Here is an 18,587-nt window from a genome sequence, read left to right on the forward strand (position 1 = left end):
AAAATTTGGCTGTTAGGTGGCAAAAGAAACACATATTCATAAATACTCGATCATGCATCAAATAATGTCTAGATATGGATATTTTATGGAACAAAAGGTAAAATTTTCTAAAATTTATCAAAAGTTACAGTCTATCTATTTTTAGACCAGAGCAAATTATTGCGCTGGTGTGAACAAAACGAGAATTATTCGGAGCCTGATTTTCATAATAATTTAGCCTTATATTATTATTTCTGCAACTGTTAGATTTTATGTAAACATATTTTCAATACTGAAAGTGTATTGCCTACAACTCAAACTACAAAATTGGGAGACCTATATTGTGCGTAAATTATTCCGGTCCCTAACGGAAATCACTAGCAACTTGTTATTGTTTACGTTTGGGGCACCTAACTTTACTGCTCTATATTTGTAAACTGTCGCGGGCAAAACGAGTAGAAAAGGTCATGAGTACACATGACATAGACTACACACGGCTAGGTCAGGTCATGACTCGGCGCATTCTTTTAGGACACAACAAGATTATTTTGTGGAATCATGCCAAAATCGACGTTCAAAAATAACCCATTACAACCAATTGATACCAAAGTCAGAAAGTGCACTATAAATTAGTATTGCGTTGATCACTCTGTTGTATTGTAAATACAGAAACATCTGTGTAAATAGTAATCTATTAAGACATTCTCCTTGCCACTATTCCAATAGACTTATACAAAATATCTATAAATTTTGCTTTTGGCAAAAAGAATGCCAAATTGGCAACCATAGTTGATACGTAAGTAAGTGACACGTTGGGCACGCGGGTGGCGAACGTATTCCTCTCTTCGCTTGTCGGCGGGTCTGAAAGACCACGCGAGTGGCGAATGGGGCATGAGGAATAAAACTCTCTTTGTGCGTTACCGGGTCTAACAGACCCCGCGAGTGGCCGCGCTAAAGAATTTTATAGGGTTGTGAAAAAAATTCATATAAAATACAATTTCCATGAAAATTAAAAAAACAACTCAATCCACATAACAAAAAATGGTTGAAGGAAGCATATCTAGAGTTTCAAGTTTTTATTTACTCATTCAAAGACACAATGACAGAATATGTACTTGGGGTGGGTCTAATAGACCCACGAGTGGCGGTAAAGGTTAATGGGGTATTTAAAAGGACAAGTAAATAAAACAAATCCTATGAGTTGGATTTATATAATCAAATTGATCCGATTCACGAAAGCTGATGTTTTTGCTGTGGGTGGGGTTCCATAGTGGGCAGGAATGAGATTACTTGGTTTTGACCTGACCTTGACTGGGATGGAAACAGTCAATGTATAGTTAGAGTTTTGGGAGTGATATTTTTTGTCTTCTAAATAATCTCTGTGTTATGTACTGTTATTTATTTTGTTTTTTTTTTAAACATATAATTTGAGTCTATTCCTCTTAGTGCGATCTTGTGCTGGTGTATGGGTGAAACTTTTAGTTGATAGGGGCCAGCGTGGCTCAGTGGTATGGTCTTTACTTCTTACCTGAAAGGTACAGGGTTCAAGTACCAACCACTGGGCTGTGTGGCCTTGAGCAAGTCACCTCGCCCTAGCTCAGTTTATCCATTTTATCTACTTCAACCCCTTACCTCGAGTTCCTGGAAAGCACTTTGAAAACTTTCCCGATAACTTAATCAATGAAGCATTTAAAACATGTTTGTGCCACAAATAAATAAATAGCAAACTGAACTAGGATGAGGTGACTTGCTCAAGGCCACACAACAAAGTGGATATTCGAACTCTGTACCTTTTGGGTACGAAGCAAAGACTGTACCGCTGAGCCACGCTCGTTTGAATCGGTAAAGCAATTGCTTTTGTTCATTTCACACTTCAGGAACGGCGATAGCTATTGTCTTTAATAAGAATTGTTGAAGCACTCTCTGCATATTCTTACTACAGCTTTCTACAGCTGGGATGATACTGATTTGCTTCGGTCCTTCTACTCATTTTCCTGTTTCTCAACTTTAATGGTTTTAAATATTTCATCTGCAGTGCCATCTTTTAATACCATCTTGAGGCCCAATAAGCTTCTAAATTTGGTTAGATTGTCTGACAGGGAACTGGCCAAGCTTCCTCATAGGGTTTGGTGTGCATGTTATCAGTGATGATAATCTTCCGCGGACCCACAGAATTCCGGGATTTAGGGCACTTCTCAGAAATCTTCTACTGAATTTACAGTGTCTTAACATTTTTCTCAAAATCATGATTGTCTTTTGTCATTTTTTCACATCTTTTGACACACAGTTTCGTGAAATTTGATGACGGTTTTTATGACGTCAGGTCAGACAGAATGGCGCCAGATGTCTCAGTTGACCAGTGGTGTTCTTTGATTAGTTTGAAAGGGAAGGAGAGGGACAAATGTGTCTAGAGTTTTTTTCTCTATTGTATGTACCAATTGCTGTTGACATTTAACATTTCACAGGTTTGAGGTCTTTACAAGATTTGATTCCATTTTGTCTGGAATTCTACACCCACGGCTTTGGACAGGAGTTGTTCAGTGATTGTGTCAAAAACTATTTCACTTCATTGCCACAGCCAGCTGTTGAGGAGGAGCCTACAGCATCATACAGCACTCTTCAGTCTGGCTCTTTCGCAGACCTGACTCTTCCCCTTAATGTACCGTCAACCATAATCGACAATGCAGTGTAAGATTATAATCTTATTTCAATAACTCATTTCTAAAACAAGTTTGTTTTTTTAATGAAAAATTAAGAATTGGCCCTTATGGCATAGCTGTAAATCATACAATGCCATAGAAGTTAAAGTTAAGAGGTTCTCATGTCCTCCAGTTTATGAATATTTTTATGGTAATCCTCAATAGAAATATAGAATATTTTGCAGGGATGCCCTTTTTCTGGAAATTAAACATTGTAGAATTTTCAGTCAATATATCTGAAAAGTGAATATAAAAGTAGAAATTCTTTTTAATAATAATGATGATAATAATAATAATACTTTATTGCATCCCAAAAAGGATATTTTTGTACAGACGTGTTATAATTTACACAATAAGATAAAAATACAATGGAAATAGGATGTATATATAAAAAAGGAGCAGCTCCATAACCAGAGTCGCGCTTTATAATATGAATCATTTCAACACTTTAAAATAGTAAAAACTGTTACTTTTAATTAAAAATTGAAAAGATTGCAAAATAAATAAATTATTAAATTAATATTAACATTTTTTGAAAGTAATAATGCGAAATAATTATATAAAATGATTATTGCTTGTTGTTATAAAGCCTATTTTTTAGATAATATAATATAATAAAATGAATTTATATAACGCCTGGATGGAACAGGTAACAGTCAGGGGGAGTCTGTGATGCCACTAATGGTAATTAATTGTTGCAATATTTCATGGTATTACTCAGTTTTGAACATGAATATGAAAATTGTTCCCTCACCCACAACCAAAGCAAGGGTTTCTTTCATCGTATGCCATGGTTGATAATAATATATCCTCATACTCATAAGGTTGCTCATAAGAGAGGTGTCAATTTAGTGATTTTTGAGGTACTTATGAAATTCATTTGTAGTAATATGCATATTAATAGTTTAATTCACATCAGCAAAATTGATTGAAATAAGCATAGGTGTCAATGTTTGATTGTTTCATTTACTGTCTCTGTATTGATTGGCCTGGTGTTCTAGATTGCTTTATGTACTTCACTGAAGACTCAATTTGGGTCATTGAAATCCATCTCAAGTACTCATATTTTTGCACGTTGAATATGTAATACATTGTAAGTGCAAGCTCTCCTTTTGTGCACAAGTGAATGAGTTAACTTTTTATAGACTGATATGACCGGATATATATGGCAGTGATTTCCCATAAATTAAATGACCTTGCTGTGGTATACCTGTAGTGTTGTACTGATTTGATTCTGATTGTTATTCAATTGTTTTATCTCTAAATTTGACTGACTCGAGTTAATGGTATATCTTAAGACTTTATAAGACAATGACAATTTGTGTTTTTGGAGGAAATGAGATGACTGTATGGATAGTGGTTCGTTTTGGATGAAGTTGGTCAATTAGGAGAAAGAGATCGCTACTTGGAAATTCTATATGCTCTCATAATGCTGAATCCTCTTTTGACCACGTACTGTGTCAGTTTGAGCATTTGTTTGAGTAAATAATTTGATTTAACCGTTCCAGTGCCTAGTATTAGTTGTAATTGATGATTGATACAGCAATATTTGGAGCATGTCCAGTAACATTGTTGGGTGATTGATTTTGTTCTTGTAAAGAAGCCATACTTTATAGAATTGCTAGCAAATTGAGGTATTGAAAGCGTACACAATATTGGCTTTTAGTTTTTACTGGTCAATAAAATCTTATCCAAATGTTTATTCTCATGAGTTATTTTACCACTTAATGACATAAATCATATCAGTGTAATGTTATCCCAATACAACGGAAATGGTAAAAAAAACAAAAAACATACAGAACTAACAAAACCAAGAATAAATCAAGAAAATGAACTGCCAATATGATAATAATGCACAGGAACATAGATGCATATATGTGACCCTCCGCCTCGAACCGGTATTAAGTCGGGATTTGGAAAACGAAGAAAACCGGTTTTAAAGTGGAAATGGTCAAAATTATCAAATTTCAGTTTTTGGTTGTTTCAGAAACTACAATCACTTTTCTACATGAAAACATAATAATTCAACATAAACATTGACGATAAGTTATATAAATTTCAAGTTTAAAAATGCAACTATCAGTGACACATTCAAAACGAGAGTTGACTTTCTCTCAGAGAGCCACCCTTTCCAAAGCTTAGTAATACCGAGTCTTTTTCTCCACCAATAAGATGTAAGATATCACAGCAAAGGGCGTGTCTTTATCTATCTCAGAGAAGGCATGACTTTTTCCACAATTTCATGGTTCAACCAATAATGAACTTTAAAAACTGTAAACAAGTCTAGGTTTTCCCTGATAACCTTACAATGAATGATTCTGATTGGTCAACGCTCATCACATGCGCTGTGGCTGTAGGCCATAATGCTCGGGCGATGCTTCATGACGTCAGCATGCATGTGTTACATACGTGTGTGTTTGTGCATTTTGATACACACCAAGTGCTTTTATATCTCTGTCTAGCTGCATTGGGTAATGATTGAGGTGGGGGTCCTCCTTTGTCCCTCTTTAATTATTCATGAAATTATAGGATATGCTAAGACTTAATAGGACAACAGTTGCCTAATCTTACACTTACAGAGATTGTTGTAGGATAAACATTTAATTGTAAGTACAAAAGCAGAATAATAGATAGAGCCTTCAACAATTAATGAACTGTAACTAAAAAATGAAATGGATAGATAAACAGACAGACAGACAAACCTATTAATGGATAAATAGATATGTAGATAGATAGATAGATAGATAGATAGATAGATAGATAGATAGATAGATAGATAGATAGATAGATAGATAGATAGATAGATAGATAGCAAGATAGATAGATAGACAGACAAACAGACAGACAGATAGATAGATAGATAGATAGATAGGTAGATGAAGGGGAGAGAGAGATATGTAGATAGATAGATAGATAGATAGATAGGTAGATGGATAGATAGATAGATAGGTAGATGAAGAGGAGAGAGAGGGAGAGAGAGAGAGAGAGAGAGAGAGAGATGGATGTTCGTTTTGTCGTGCTTTCTTTGTATACTGAAAGAAAGGGGGGGGGGGGGTCTTTTTAGACAATGAACAATGTGGTGGAACGCTAAGGAAAACTTGAGAGATTCAATAACATGTTTTCATGTAAGTCACTACACAATAAGTCCCACCCATTCCTCCTCAAGCTGTCATCTAACTCAAAAAGGAAACAATGCAATGATTGATTTGACCAGCCCATTTCTTTAATTGCAATCTCATTGGTCAATATGTTTCCAGTTGATTGACTGTGACTTACTTTGTAACAAAATGCTTTCTTTAAACTATCCCTACAATTCTTTGCTCCGCCTCCAATCCCTTTCTTCATGTCTACCTCACTGTCTCCGTCTCCCTTTTGTTTCTTTAACACACACAAACACACACACACACACACACACATACACTTATACAGGTTTCTATCTTTATTATATTTCCCTCGCATCCTCTTAACACAAGCAGTCTCTCTCCCCTCCCCCTCTCGCTCCTCTTTTTCTCTGTATCTCTCTCTTTCTCTCTCTCTCTCTCTCTCTCTCTCTCTCTCTCTCTCTCTCTCTCTCTCTCTCTCTCTCTCTCCCTCTCTCTCACACACACACACACACACGTGTGTCTGTGTGTGTGTGTGTGTGTGCGTGCGTGTGTGTGTGTATTTTACTCTCTCATTCTCTCTCTTCCTCTCTAATCCTCTTTCTTGATAATTCTTTCCCTGCCCACCCGGCTTCACGTAGTATCAAAACTGTACTTTCAAATTTCAACCTTCTTTAACTTTTGGCATTTTGAAATCATATTTTCTCTATTAAATAAGACAAAATTTCACATTAATAATTCTTATTTCATTGATTCTTTATTTAAATATCAAAAATTCTTGAAAAAGTGAGCAATTGTCGGCGTTTTTTCCCCAGTGTTTTATTTGTTTTAAGAACATCTTACATAATAATGAATAACTACAAAAGTAATAATTGGATTGTTTCAAAATTTTGTATGTACATTATTAAATGTATAAGCTAAGCTCATGCCAAATTTCACTATTCTCGCCAAATTTTCGATGTCCTTATCTAAGGAGTTATCTTTGCCCATTGATTTAACTGTGCGTGAAAACGGTGCCTCACTTCAAAGTCGATTTTCTTAAAACTTGGTTTTCACGCTCTCCCTACTTCAAACGGTCATATCTAGACAATAAATAATCAGAATTGTATAAATTTGGTATCAAATTTTAAAGCATAAAATAAGCTGTGATTGGGTACCAAAAACCAAAAATTGAAAAATCCGACTTAATACCGTTTCGAGGCGGAGGGTCACATATGTACTTTAGATATTTATTAAAACTCATGAGATACTGCTGATGAGTTTTGAATAACAAATTTTTTATTTAACTGCACCAAAATTTACAAGCACTTGAAATTAGATCCACATTTTGCGATATTTAAAGCAGAGCTGTAAACTCTCAGGCAATTGTCTGAAATCAGACAGTCCATTATTCTCTACCTCAGGGATATACTATTGTGGGCAGGCCGGCTTTTTGTCAAACCAGAATAGACTTTGCCATTTTTTCTGTTTGCCTGAGATGCCAAAACTCCGAATTAACTTCGACTTGAAAAAAAAAATCCCAGTCTGGATCTAAAAATACACCACTTCCACAGCCACTTCAACCACCACCACCAATCATCATCATTATCACCACTTCTACAACCACCACCACACCATAATCACTACTATTACCGCATCCACCACCACCAAACCATTGAGCGATGCACTCTCTCCCAGAAATGGCCTGCTGATAGGGCCTATTTTTGTGACTTAAAATACAAGCCTGCATGCAAAAAATCATGGCTCCACATTTCTTAACTTTTCGAAGAATTTGCAATATTCCGTGCACACGGTACTTGGAACGGACTATAATAATATCGGGGGGGGACCCTTTGTTAAAAATGAATGAAACTTGGCATACTATTAGAAAAGAGGTCAATCTAACCTCATGCCAGCTTTTGACTTTGACCCATTTATAAAACTGGTAAAGATCACATAATTTTTGTGACTGTTTTCAATACGTATTTGAAGATGAAATTTCAAAGTTGACAGTGTAAATTATTAAGATGTACTCTCTATTTTCAAATTTTAGACGTCTAGCATAAGTCCTTTTCCTGTTGGACATGAAAAAATCACTCCATCCATCAAAAAAAGAAAAAAGAAAAAAAAAAAACCCCCATAAAAATATATAAAAGTAGGAAAGTAAGGCTTATGTCCCCCCTTTCAACCACCCATATTGAGGCACATCGCTCAGTTATATGAGCACAAGACATGGCGAGCCTATTAATGCCAGGGGGTTGATAGGATACCTATGGCATATTCTGGTTGTTGTGATAAAGTAAAACGTTTCTTTTATTGAATTTACACAATAAATAAAGGTCCTCTTTCTTATGATTTTCATATTACTGAATAACTTTAAAAAAAAAAAAATTATGGAAAATACTTTGGATCCAGTAATTGTCGAATAATATCCTATTCAACCCTTTCGTAGTAAAACAAAATGGACTTGCCCAATTTCTAAGAGTTGGACTTGTACTTTGTGCATTATGGGCATATTATTATTATCTTGTGTTAACCTTGCAGACTTCTAAAAAATGTCTCCCATTCTCTCTCTCTCTCTCTCTCTCTCTCTCTCTCTCTCTCTCTCTCTCTCTCTCTCTCTTCATCTCTCTCTCTCTCTCTTCATCTCTCTCTCTATCTCTCTCTCTCTCTCTCTCTCTCTCTCTCTCTCTCTCTCTCTCTCTCTCTCTCTCTCTCTCTCTCTCTCTCTCTCTCACCCACCACTTAATGTTGACTAGAACATTATTTTTCGCAATATCACCATTACTAGCACCACTACTATAAGCATTATCACCACCACGACACCATCAATACCACCAATACTACAACAACTACCACTGCCACATCATCACAATCAACCCGACCACCATTACTACAACCAGCAGTAATATATTATTTTCACTATAATCATGACCAAGTCATCACCACCACTACTACTACAACCATCACTACTACTACAACCACCACTACATCAGCATGATTTCCACTACTACTGCAACAACCACCTCATCATTCCCCCATTTGGTACTTAACTTTAGGTGTACATGGACTCTGAGCAACGGCAGCGTAGTATGGCTCCTTCATTGTTCTGCCAAGGGGTGTCAAGGGATGTGCGCTGTTAAAGTTTTCTGCGTAGATTTTTAATTTGTCCAAGTTTTCTGGTTTTCTTTCTTTAAAGAATGCAACTAAATCTGGGTTGCAAGCTTGATAGATTCGATTCTTCAGTGTTAGATAATAAAGGCCTGCAAAGTCGTATTGTTTTACGTTTGCCAACTCAAGCCATCGGTTTAAAAATTGAGTAAATCCAAGTTTTCTGGCTTTCTTTCTTTAAAGAATGCGACTAAATCTTGGTTGCAAGCTTGATAGATTCGATTCTTCAGTGTTAGATAATAATGGCCAGCAAAGTCGTCTTGTTTTACGTTTGCCAACTCAAGCCATCGGTTTAAAAATTGAGTAAATCGGTTCACGAATGTATTAAAGTCTTCTCCACTTTCAGGTTTTGCAGTGTGAAACCTTTCCTTGTAACTATCTTCCGTTAATCGAAATCTTTTTAGTAGATTGTCTTTAATTTTGCCATAGTTATCTGCATCTTCAGTTGTTAAGGTATAGAAGACTTTCATAGGTTCTCCAGACCAGTAGTTAAGGCTGTGGCCCATTTGCTTTCCGGCAAAGATAACCTTTAGCCTGAACTTTGAATCGGTGTAGAAAGGATTCTAGACAGTCTGAGCGTTCATCGTAGGTAGGCAAGCACGGAATTTTCATGAGAAACTCGTCACCATTATTATGTTTTCTTTCATGACCATTTTTTTGTTTTGTCAATTTCCAGCATCATTTGGGTCCTTTTGGTTTCTTCTGCTAGAGTTATCTGTCTTTTCAGTTCCCTTTCTTGGGCTCTTTCTTCTCGTTCTTCTCTACGTATTCTTTCTTCATGGTCTTTTTCTTATCTACAAATTCTTTCTTCATGTTCTTCTTTTACTTTTTCTTCGCAGCATGAAAATATTCTTTCCTAGGGTATTTTCAAGTTCTTCTGCGAGACTTTCATATACTTCCATGTTGCAATAAATCAATTACGATATTTTAAATATATTGACAGGATACTGTTACTGGCTGTTTTATTTATTTACACTTACGGGAATGAACTGTTCAATTTTTAGAAATCTCTCTCTTATTTCAACTTATTATATATGTTGAATTTGATGCCTTTTATCGTTATATCTTATAAAGCAATGTGTCAATACAATGCAGAGTTATTAGGACTTGTGTCACTAACAATGTGTCAATCGCGTGTACTCTAAACTATGTTACTACGAAAAGTTTATTACCAATGTGTGTGACTCGTCGTTAGTTTGTGTACAATTATTCGCAATGGCACTAATATACTAGAGTGTGACAACAATGATAGGATGACAAAATAATCCCAAGTTATCTTTCACTAACTATAATAATAATAATAATAATAATAATAATAATAATAATAATAATAAATGGCATTTATATAGCGCTTTACCCCGTTGTCACAGGCTCTAAGCACTTTACAGTGATATAAAACAAAACATATTACAGTGAGACAAGTGTGAAGGAAACGTGATACGAATTCAATTTAACAACAACAAAATATGAAAATAATATTGCAACATTATGACGTAAAAAGATAAAACATGACCGCAGTTTTTTATTTTTAAAGACTCATTCTTTTAGAACATAATATATAAGTGGTTTTCAGTAACAGTAAAAATGTCAAAATGTATCTAAAACAAATCACAATGCAAAACAAATCACGACGTCTATAGGAAGGATATGTTTACCAACTCAATTTGTAGCTGAGACCTCTCTCTTGTTTGATGGTTGTCCAACAATTGTAAGTAGACAGTGAAGTGTGTTCAAGGGTGATGTCTGAAATACAAAACAATAAAACGTCGATAAGTTTTACAATAGTTATAAAATGTCTTCACAACAATCAGTGATAGGATGATAGGTGAATGAATCATTATGGAATGTAAACATATTGAAAACAATTCATGAATGAGGCAAACAACAAAATGAAAGGAGTGATACAATAACAAAGTGGACAAGGAATGAATGAATGAATTAGATGAATGAATGAATGTATAAATGAACGAATGAATGGAGGAATAAATGTATGAAAGATTGGATAAATTAGTGAATAAACGAATGCACAGATGAACGAATGAATGATTGATTGAATGAATGAATAATTTATAAATAGGTGAATGAACAGATGAATGAATGATTATATAAATGAAGGAATGAATGAGTAAAATGCTATTCAATTTAAATAAAGGAATGAATGGATAAATTGCTATTCAATTTAAACAAAGGAATGAGAAAAAAAGAATTTAAGGCAACTCTGTAAATAGGGAGTTCAATTAAAATTTGATCAAATGGGGCAATTAAGAGTTTTACAATTTAAACTTTAAAGTTTGATTGAAATAGATATATGTAACTAAATAAATTCAATTCTTTATATGTTTCCCCTCCAAAATGCCATGGTCTAAATGAGTGCTCAAGCAGCTAACTCGACTACATGCATAAAATAAAGATGTGATGAATAAGGCCCCTATAATTTACTAGTTACTTTAAAATGAAGAACAAATGACGAATTGATTAAGATTATATGAAAAGAAAGATGAAATTTTATTAAATGAGTCTGCTGATAAATGAATGGTGATCACAGTTACAAATGGGAATATATTGATATTACGTATCTCATGCAATCTTGATGAGATGATAATAATGATCGATATTGCGGGCAGACCTGTGCGGTTCCACTTCCAGTTTGATAGTCGTTGCAGTTATTCCTGCGACGGGCTCAGGCTTGATAAATTCTTGACAGTGATTTTGATGGCAGAAATCAATGCTAGTGAAGTGCCCCACAAAGTCTCAAGAGTAAGATATAAATCTCGAAAATATAGATAATATGAGGAGTGGAATAGTATGGCCGTCAGGGTTATAGAGAGAAGTGAGTGAGGAAGATTAGACCTATCAGCTTCTATAATAAGCGGCTACGTGACAGAAGGTAGAACAAAAAGTATTCACTAATTTAAAATGAATTCAAAGAGAAGCCTATTAAAGGAAAGATGATCTAATATTAGACGGTAAAGTTTTTCTAAGCCTACCGAAATATAACTGGAGTGAGATGAATTCAATTCTTACTATAATAAAATTTTAATAAAATAAATTTGAATAATTGTTACTGTGACAACCTGGAAGAAAACAACATCCTCCCTGACGCTCAGCATGGATTTCGAGCTCGCCGATCATGTGAGACACAACTGCCATCAACCTTGCAAACACTGGAAAATTGAGGACAGACAGATGCAATTCTATTGGACTTCTCAAAAGCTTTCGACAAAATCCATCACAGAAGTCTGCTTCTTAAAATTAAACAGTACGGGATTGCTAACAATGACACCAGCTGGATTGAATCCTTTCTGGGTAACAGAATCTAAAAAGTAATTGTCAAAGGTAAAGAGTCAAACACGACAAGAGTTGAGTCAGGAATACTGCAAGGCACTGTTCTCGGGCCACTCCTCTTTCTAAATTTACATCAATTTCATGTCAGAAGGTCTACATCCGGGGTCCACATTGAAATTGTTCACAGATGACAACCTTTTGTACAGAGAAATAAAAAAATGGGGACGATACTGTCATACTACAGCAAGATCTAAATACATTGCAGTGCTGAGAGGCAAGATGGAAAATGGAATCCCACCCCAAAAAGTGTCATGTCCTCAGGGTGACGAACAAAAAGAAAAACATAATCAACTTCAACTATGAAATCCATAATGAAGCCCTACAATATGTGGAGAATGCAAAGTACCTTGACGCGACCCTGGACAGTAATATGAAGTGGAAGACATATTGCCAACATAGCTACTAAGGCGAGTAGAATCACAGCCTTCCTCAGCAGATAAATCCACCACTGCTACCAATTTGTGAAAAAGAAATGCTATGAAGCATATGTCAGGCCCATACTGGAATATAGCAGCTCAGTGTGGGACCCACACACATCACAAGAAATCAATGAACTAGAGTCCAATGTCGGGCAGCCAGATTTGTCAGTGGAAACTATGAAAGGGATATGAGCGTAACTCAGCTCATGAACGATCTCCAATGGAAACCGCTACACGAAAGACATCAACAAAGTCCTCGTATTCCACAAAGCTTAAAACGGAAAACTCGAAATTCCAACTAGCAATTTGAAATGGAGCAAGAACAAAACAAGAAACTCAGCAATTAATTTTTAACTCCCCCACTCAAGAACAAACTATGATCTTTACTCTTTCTTCCCCTCCACCATCCGACTTTGGAACTCCCTACCAGCCACTTGTAAACAAGTCCTTTTGACTGATGACTTCAAAAAATCGGTCCCTCTAAAACCTCTGTTACTGAAAAGATGACCATACAATCTTCAGCTTTGGCCTTAATGGAAGAAGTAGCTATCAGGGAGGGTTACTGGCCCCTTGGGAGTTCCATCTGGAAAAGCGCTGATTCCATGCAGTGATATATAATTAATTATAAAAACAAAAACCATGAAATAATAGTGCTCAACTTTATGACAAAAGGAGCTATTAATAAAATATTTCAAGTATAATGATGATCAACTTCTACATTATTGTTTAAACGGAATTACCAAACCATGGCGACTAAAACTCGAAATTTTAGTTTGAGCCAGCGCTCCACCGGTGGGAGGGTAATTAAGTTGTGACAGGTTGATGACTCATCATATTACCGGCATCAGCATTTTCGCTACCTGTATTTTTTCTCTCCGATTCTGCATTTTATTGATATTTTCAAATAATCGTTGCTCAATAATCCGTTGACGTAACTTTTTCTTATGCATATATTCTTGTTCTTCATAATGTAAAGAATATTGTCATACCATTTGTATGGCTATGAACCTAATGGTTTTGCAACGCCACTCTCCATGAGTTGTACTATAATTCAATGCAAGATCATAACTATAATTGGTAAGAAACATGTGAATAAATAGCATAAGTCACCGTACAGGCAAATAATTTTGCAATAATCAGAAGCTGGAGAGAATGAGGAAAAAGTGTATGTAAGTTTTATGGCCTGTTCAGACCTGGCAGTCCTGTGAGAGTTCTTGATATTGTGGTAACTCCTTATCAAATCCACCAGTATCCTGTCCACAAATTAGCCAGTCACAGTAGATGACTGGAAGGTACGTGTTAGTGTGTGTCTTATAAAACTGATATCCAATCATTCCTTATGAATAAGATTCACTTGATGACATATTTCATTAATTAATATAAATTCTATGGTCTGTCACGTTCCCGATCACATTGTCAGTACTAAATTTACTAAGAAATATTTCTATCACTCTCTCTTCTATTTTCACACATCACAACTAACAAAGTTTCATGTCTAATCACAATACAAGCAACACCATTATATAAACAAGTTTAACAATAGTTTCTCATCTATTTTCAACACCAACCAGAAAGGAGAGATATCATTCTAATATTTAGGATTATTATTCAGGGCCCTTCTGAAGTAAGTGACTACTGACGTCTGGTTCAACTTGAAGCAATGACGTTTCCATTGTGAAAGACAATTTTGCTTTTTCGCTTCGAAGTCCTCCTGCTCTTTTATCAATCTTCCCTATGCTAGAATGGAGCAGTTCACCACCTTGCTCGCCATGGAATCCTAACCGTATCTTATATTGCTTCAACCAGTCAATGCAGTGCATTTCCAATATATGTAATTTGGGGGTAATTGAGTGAGGGAATGCTTCTCTTTAATTCTGCAAATACCTTGCGACGGCTTCCTCTGCTCTTTTAATTTCTTCTGATGACATGGGATTTGAATGTGATACTAATTTTTGTACATCTCTGTAGCTGTCATTTAAAGTATTTTATTTGATCTCAAGTTGAATTATTTTCATGATTAGGGTGTCTCTTTGGGTGTTTGTACTAACTGCATGTATAGCTGTCTTTGCAAGGTGTCTGTAGATTACTTTCTTTATGTATTTGTGGCAGTGATTGGCAATGAAGTGGCCATCTTGAAATGCTTGTCTGACAATTTTATTCTGATCTAAAACATGTTGTATTGCTTTTCTAACTGGTCCGATGATACTTTCTTTACATTCTTTCATGTCATGCAATTTTTTCTTTATCTTTTTAAGTTGCTTCTCCCACCTCCTCTTTTCAAACATCTTTTGCCACAAAGTCTACATAGATTATTTAGTTTTGTTATATGAGTTTCAAGAGAATGTTCCATCCTTGTCTGAAGTACAAAAAAAATTATTTCAGTACCACAAATAAAATTAATATAAAAAAATAAAATCACTCAACCAAAAATGATAATGTTATTTCACACAACGGATTGCCCAGATTTTAAATAATCATAACTTTTTTATTGTGTGTGAATTAAGCGTACTTCATGGACATACTAATTGCAAATTTATTGAATTATTTTAGGGTGTAAGAAAATATGACCCTCATGGTGACAAAACATGTTTTAAAAATATTTTAATCAATGATATACGGTGGACAGAACAATTTCACTCACTAATTTGAAATATTCTTATCTGCTTTATAATCCAATTGGCACTTCACAAAAATATATATAATTACGACAGAAATTTAAAATATAAAAAAACTAAGAAGAAATTGTGTGTGACACATAGGTTTCCAGTATTAAATAATGTAAGGAGTGCATTTCTTATGCATTTTTGACAATATCACCCTTGTTTTCGGACATCACTTACCTCCCCTTGTTTCAACTGACTGAATGTGCAGGTAATTAATCACTTGTGACAGGTGAAGTTCCCTGTTATCAGTGATTTGGCTGTGATCAGGGGAGTGGAATGGGCGACAGGGGAAGATGCACAGTGGGTGGTACGGGGGATACAGCAAGATCAAAGCAAAAACTAAAGAGTCAAAAATTAAGTTAGTTTTATTCGCCGTGTTAAACACACACGCATGCATATATAAATTGGGGTATTCAAACCTGAAACGTGTCTGATTAAAAATTATGATTTATTTAAAAATTACCCTTTTCTACTTATGGCATCATAACTCAGCTACCAAAGGGCGCACAGTGTAAAAGCTTATATCAATCAAAAATTAAATAAATACTTCACCTATGGCAATGTAAATGTAGCTGCTCGAGGCTCGAAGAAAAAATAACAATGTGAAATTGAATGTAAGCTTCAATTTAATTGTGAAAGGAGTTAGAATGTTTCGGGTTTCCACTTTATCAACAAACAGGATGAATGAGATGATGTGGTAGTGGCGTTGTTAAGATGAATAAACAAAACATTGATGGGCAGAAAATAGGATGCTCCTTTGTAAGGAAGCACAAATTAAAATAGAACAATAGATATTTCTAAAAGGTGCGCAATTGATTAAGTGAAAAGAGGGGAGGCGGAGAGGAACTGTGTAATGCAGTTTAGAAAGTGAAATATGAAAACGTGTAGACTATTGTTGGAAAATATATACAATGGAATTGGAAATAAATACAAAAACTAAGGGATGTCGGTCTAAGTATAATCAATAGTGGCAGTAGCAGCAGCAGACGCAACAGTAGTAGTAGTAGTAGTAGTCATAGTAGTAATGATACTGAAAAGATGATGGATGGCCGGGGGGGGGGGGGGGGGGGGGGGCAAGAGACAAAAGTAGTATAATTTTTAAATTAGGTCCAGTCTCGAGTTCATGCCGTGAGGTGAAAGGGTGTTTAGTTTTAGTATCAGTCCTGCCTCCCTATATTTCCTATGTTGTTTAGTGGTGTGACAGAACTGAAGGACGGCAATTTGGATGTCATGCAAACCTCGATGACTGGACCCATTGCAGTGGTGGTCCTGTGGCAATGTTTGCAGATTATAGTGTAACGATTACGGTTACTATCTGTGCAGGTGAATGAATGCATGTCGGATGTACCACACTTTATCTGGGAATTTGATGGAATTTTTCACGAATAAGTGTGGGCATGTCCAGCACCTGAAACGTCCACAAGCCTCTGTCTTACGTTGATTACCACCCATTTCCATCGTCAAGTGGCTCCTTACTAGTACAGTCCACTCCGGATAATTGCAACTCAGTTAATTGCGACTTTCAGTTAATCACAACATTTCTCATTCTCAAGAAACTGAATTATTTCTATTTAAAAGTCACTGGTTAATTGCAACAAACTTTGGTTAATCGCAACAATTTGTATCCTTCAAAATCAAAAAGAGGCAAATTCAAGTAATCGATCAAATAAAAACTCATGATTAGATTTCATTATGGGTGAAATCATAACACGTTGAAGAATCGAGAGTGGGCGGGGTATAATGCAAAAAAGACAAAAGGGTTCAGGGCTTTACAGTTTGGGTTTGTGCTGTCATCTGTGACCATTTGATATGAGTCGAGTGGGCTGGGCGTGGTTTAGACAACAGTTAGATGATGACAGCAGTTGTGAGGAGAGACTGAGCGATGATATCTTTTGTATTGTGATTGACAACGGTGCATTGTGACCAACAGGTTTGGTGAGAGCTTATTGTCTCTCATCACAGCTAATCTCTTGGACTCTTACAATTTATGTTGAGAACAAAAATTGAAAGTGAATCCAATCTTAAGATGTTGGCTTGCCTCAAAGCTGCTTTTGCTTGTCAAAATCTAGACATGGCTGCCATATATTTTTTATTCCAATCAAATTGATCAGTCTGTGGTGGACTCAATTTTTACAACAACTGGTTTGAGTTTACCATAAATGTATAAAATGTTGCATTAGTGGACAGGAAACTCAACTTTGGTTAATTGCAACTTCGGTCAATCACAACATTTTCGCTGATCCCAAGGTGTTGCGATTATCCATAAATGTATAAAATGTTGCATTAGTGGACAGGAAACTCAACTTTGGTTAATTGCAACTTCGGTTAATTACAACATTTTCGCTGATCCCAAGGTGTTGCAATATATCCGGAGTGGACACTGCGTGGCATTTTCCCCTCTGAGCGGTATTTCAGTGCTAGGTCAACCTGACCCCATTAGTGGGGTCAGCCCATGGGTGTAACAGGTAGCGGTCAGTAGGAATCTGTGATGCCGCTGATGGTAATTAATAGTTGCAATATTTCATGGTATTGCTCAGTTGCTAACACAAATATGAAAATTGTTCCCTCACCACAAGCAAAGCAAAGGTTTCTTTCATCATATGCCATGGTTGATAATAATGTATCCTCTTAAGGCTGCTCATAAGAGAGGTGTCAATTTAGTGGTTTTTGAGCTATCAATGAAATTAATTTGTTGTAATTTGCATATCAATAATTTAATTCCCAGCTGCAGAAAATGATTGAAACAAGCATCATTATAAAGTAAAAATCATGATCTTTACACATGCCAAGTTTTGTTGTCCGGGCAGTAAAACCTTTTATTTTTTATTGTAAATTTCTTATTTGGCATGACTTGGTGAGATCCTTATTTTCTCTCCCATAGTATTCCATGCCATTAATTATGTCCAAATATCAGTTTAGGAATAAAATATAAACCATTAGACGAAAATAATACTAATATTATTTTTTAAGCATTTAACTGATTTAAATATTATGAGTTTTGGGCACATTTGAAAGCCAACTTTTTAATGGCTTGATAACTTTTTTCTATACTTAAATCCCTTACGATTCAAGTCAAAATTATATATTTTTTAATGACTGTTAGGCATTATAATTTGAAGATGTATATGGTACTGCTTTTGTGTGGTTGTCTCAGGAAATGCCGACTTTATAGTGTCATATAGGTGTCAATGTTTAGGGTATTCTTGCATGTTGAATAAGTAATATAATGTA

At 35.5% G+C, this 18,587-nt stretch overlaps 1 protein-coding gene across 2 annotated transcripts in view; it reads left to right on the forward strand.

Annotated features, from left to right (window-relative positions):
- The window catches only part of LOC144965507 (uncharacterized), a 43,310-nt gene that overhangs the window by 9,106 nt on the left and 15,617 nt on the right, over nucleotides 1-18,587 (forward strand). For both annotated transcript variants that reach the window (XR_013644033.1, XM_078900911.1), the window contains exon 5: nucleotides 2,445-2,667. Coding sequence is in view for 1 of the 2 variants with exons in the window: in XM_078900911.1 (XP_078757037.1) it covers nucleotides 2,445-2,667 (223 nt within the window). In the remaining variant the exon portion in view is untranslated. The remainder of the gene's footprint in view (nucleotides 1-2,444; nucleotides 2,668-18,587) is intronic.

This window comes from Berghia stephanieae, chromosome 2 (assembly GCF_034508935.2).
Source record: "Berghia stephanieae isolate SIO BIC M18660-M18661 chromosome 2, UCSD_Bste_1.3, whole genome shotgun sequence".
NCBI lineage: Eukaryota > Metazoa > Mollusca > Gastropoda > Nudibranchia > Aeolidiidae > Berghia > Berghia stephanieae.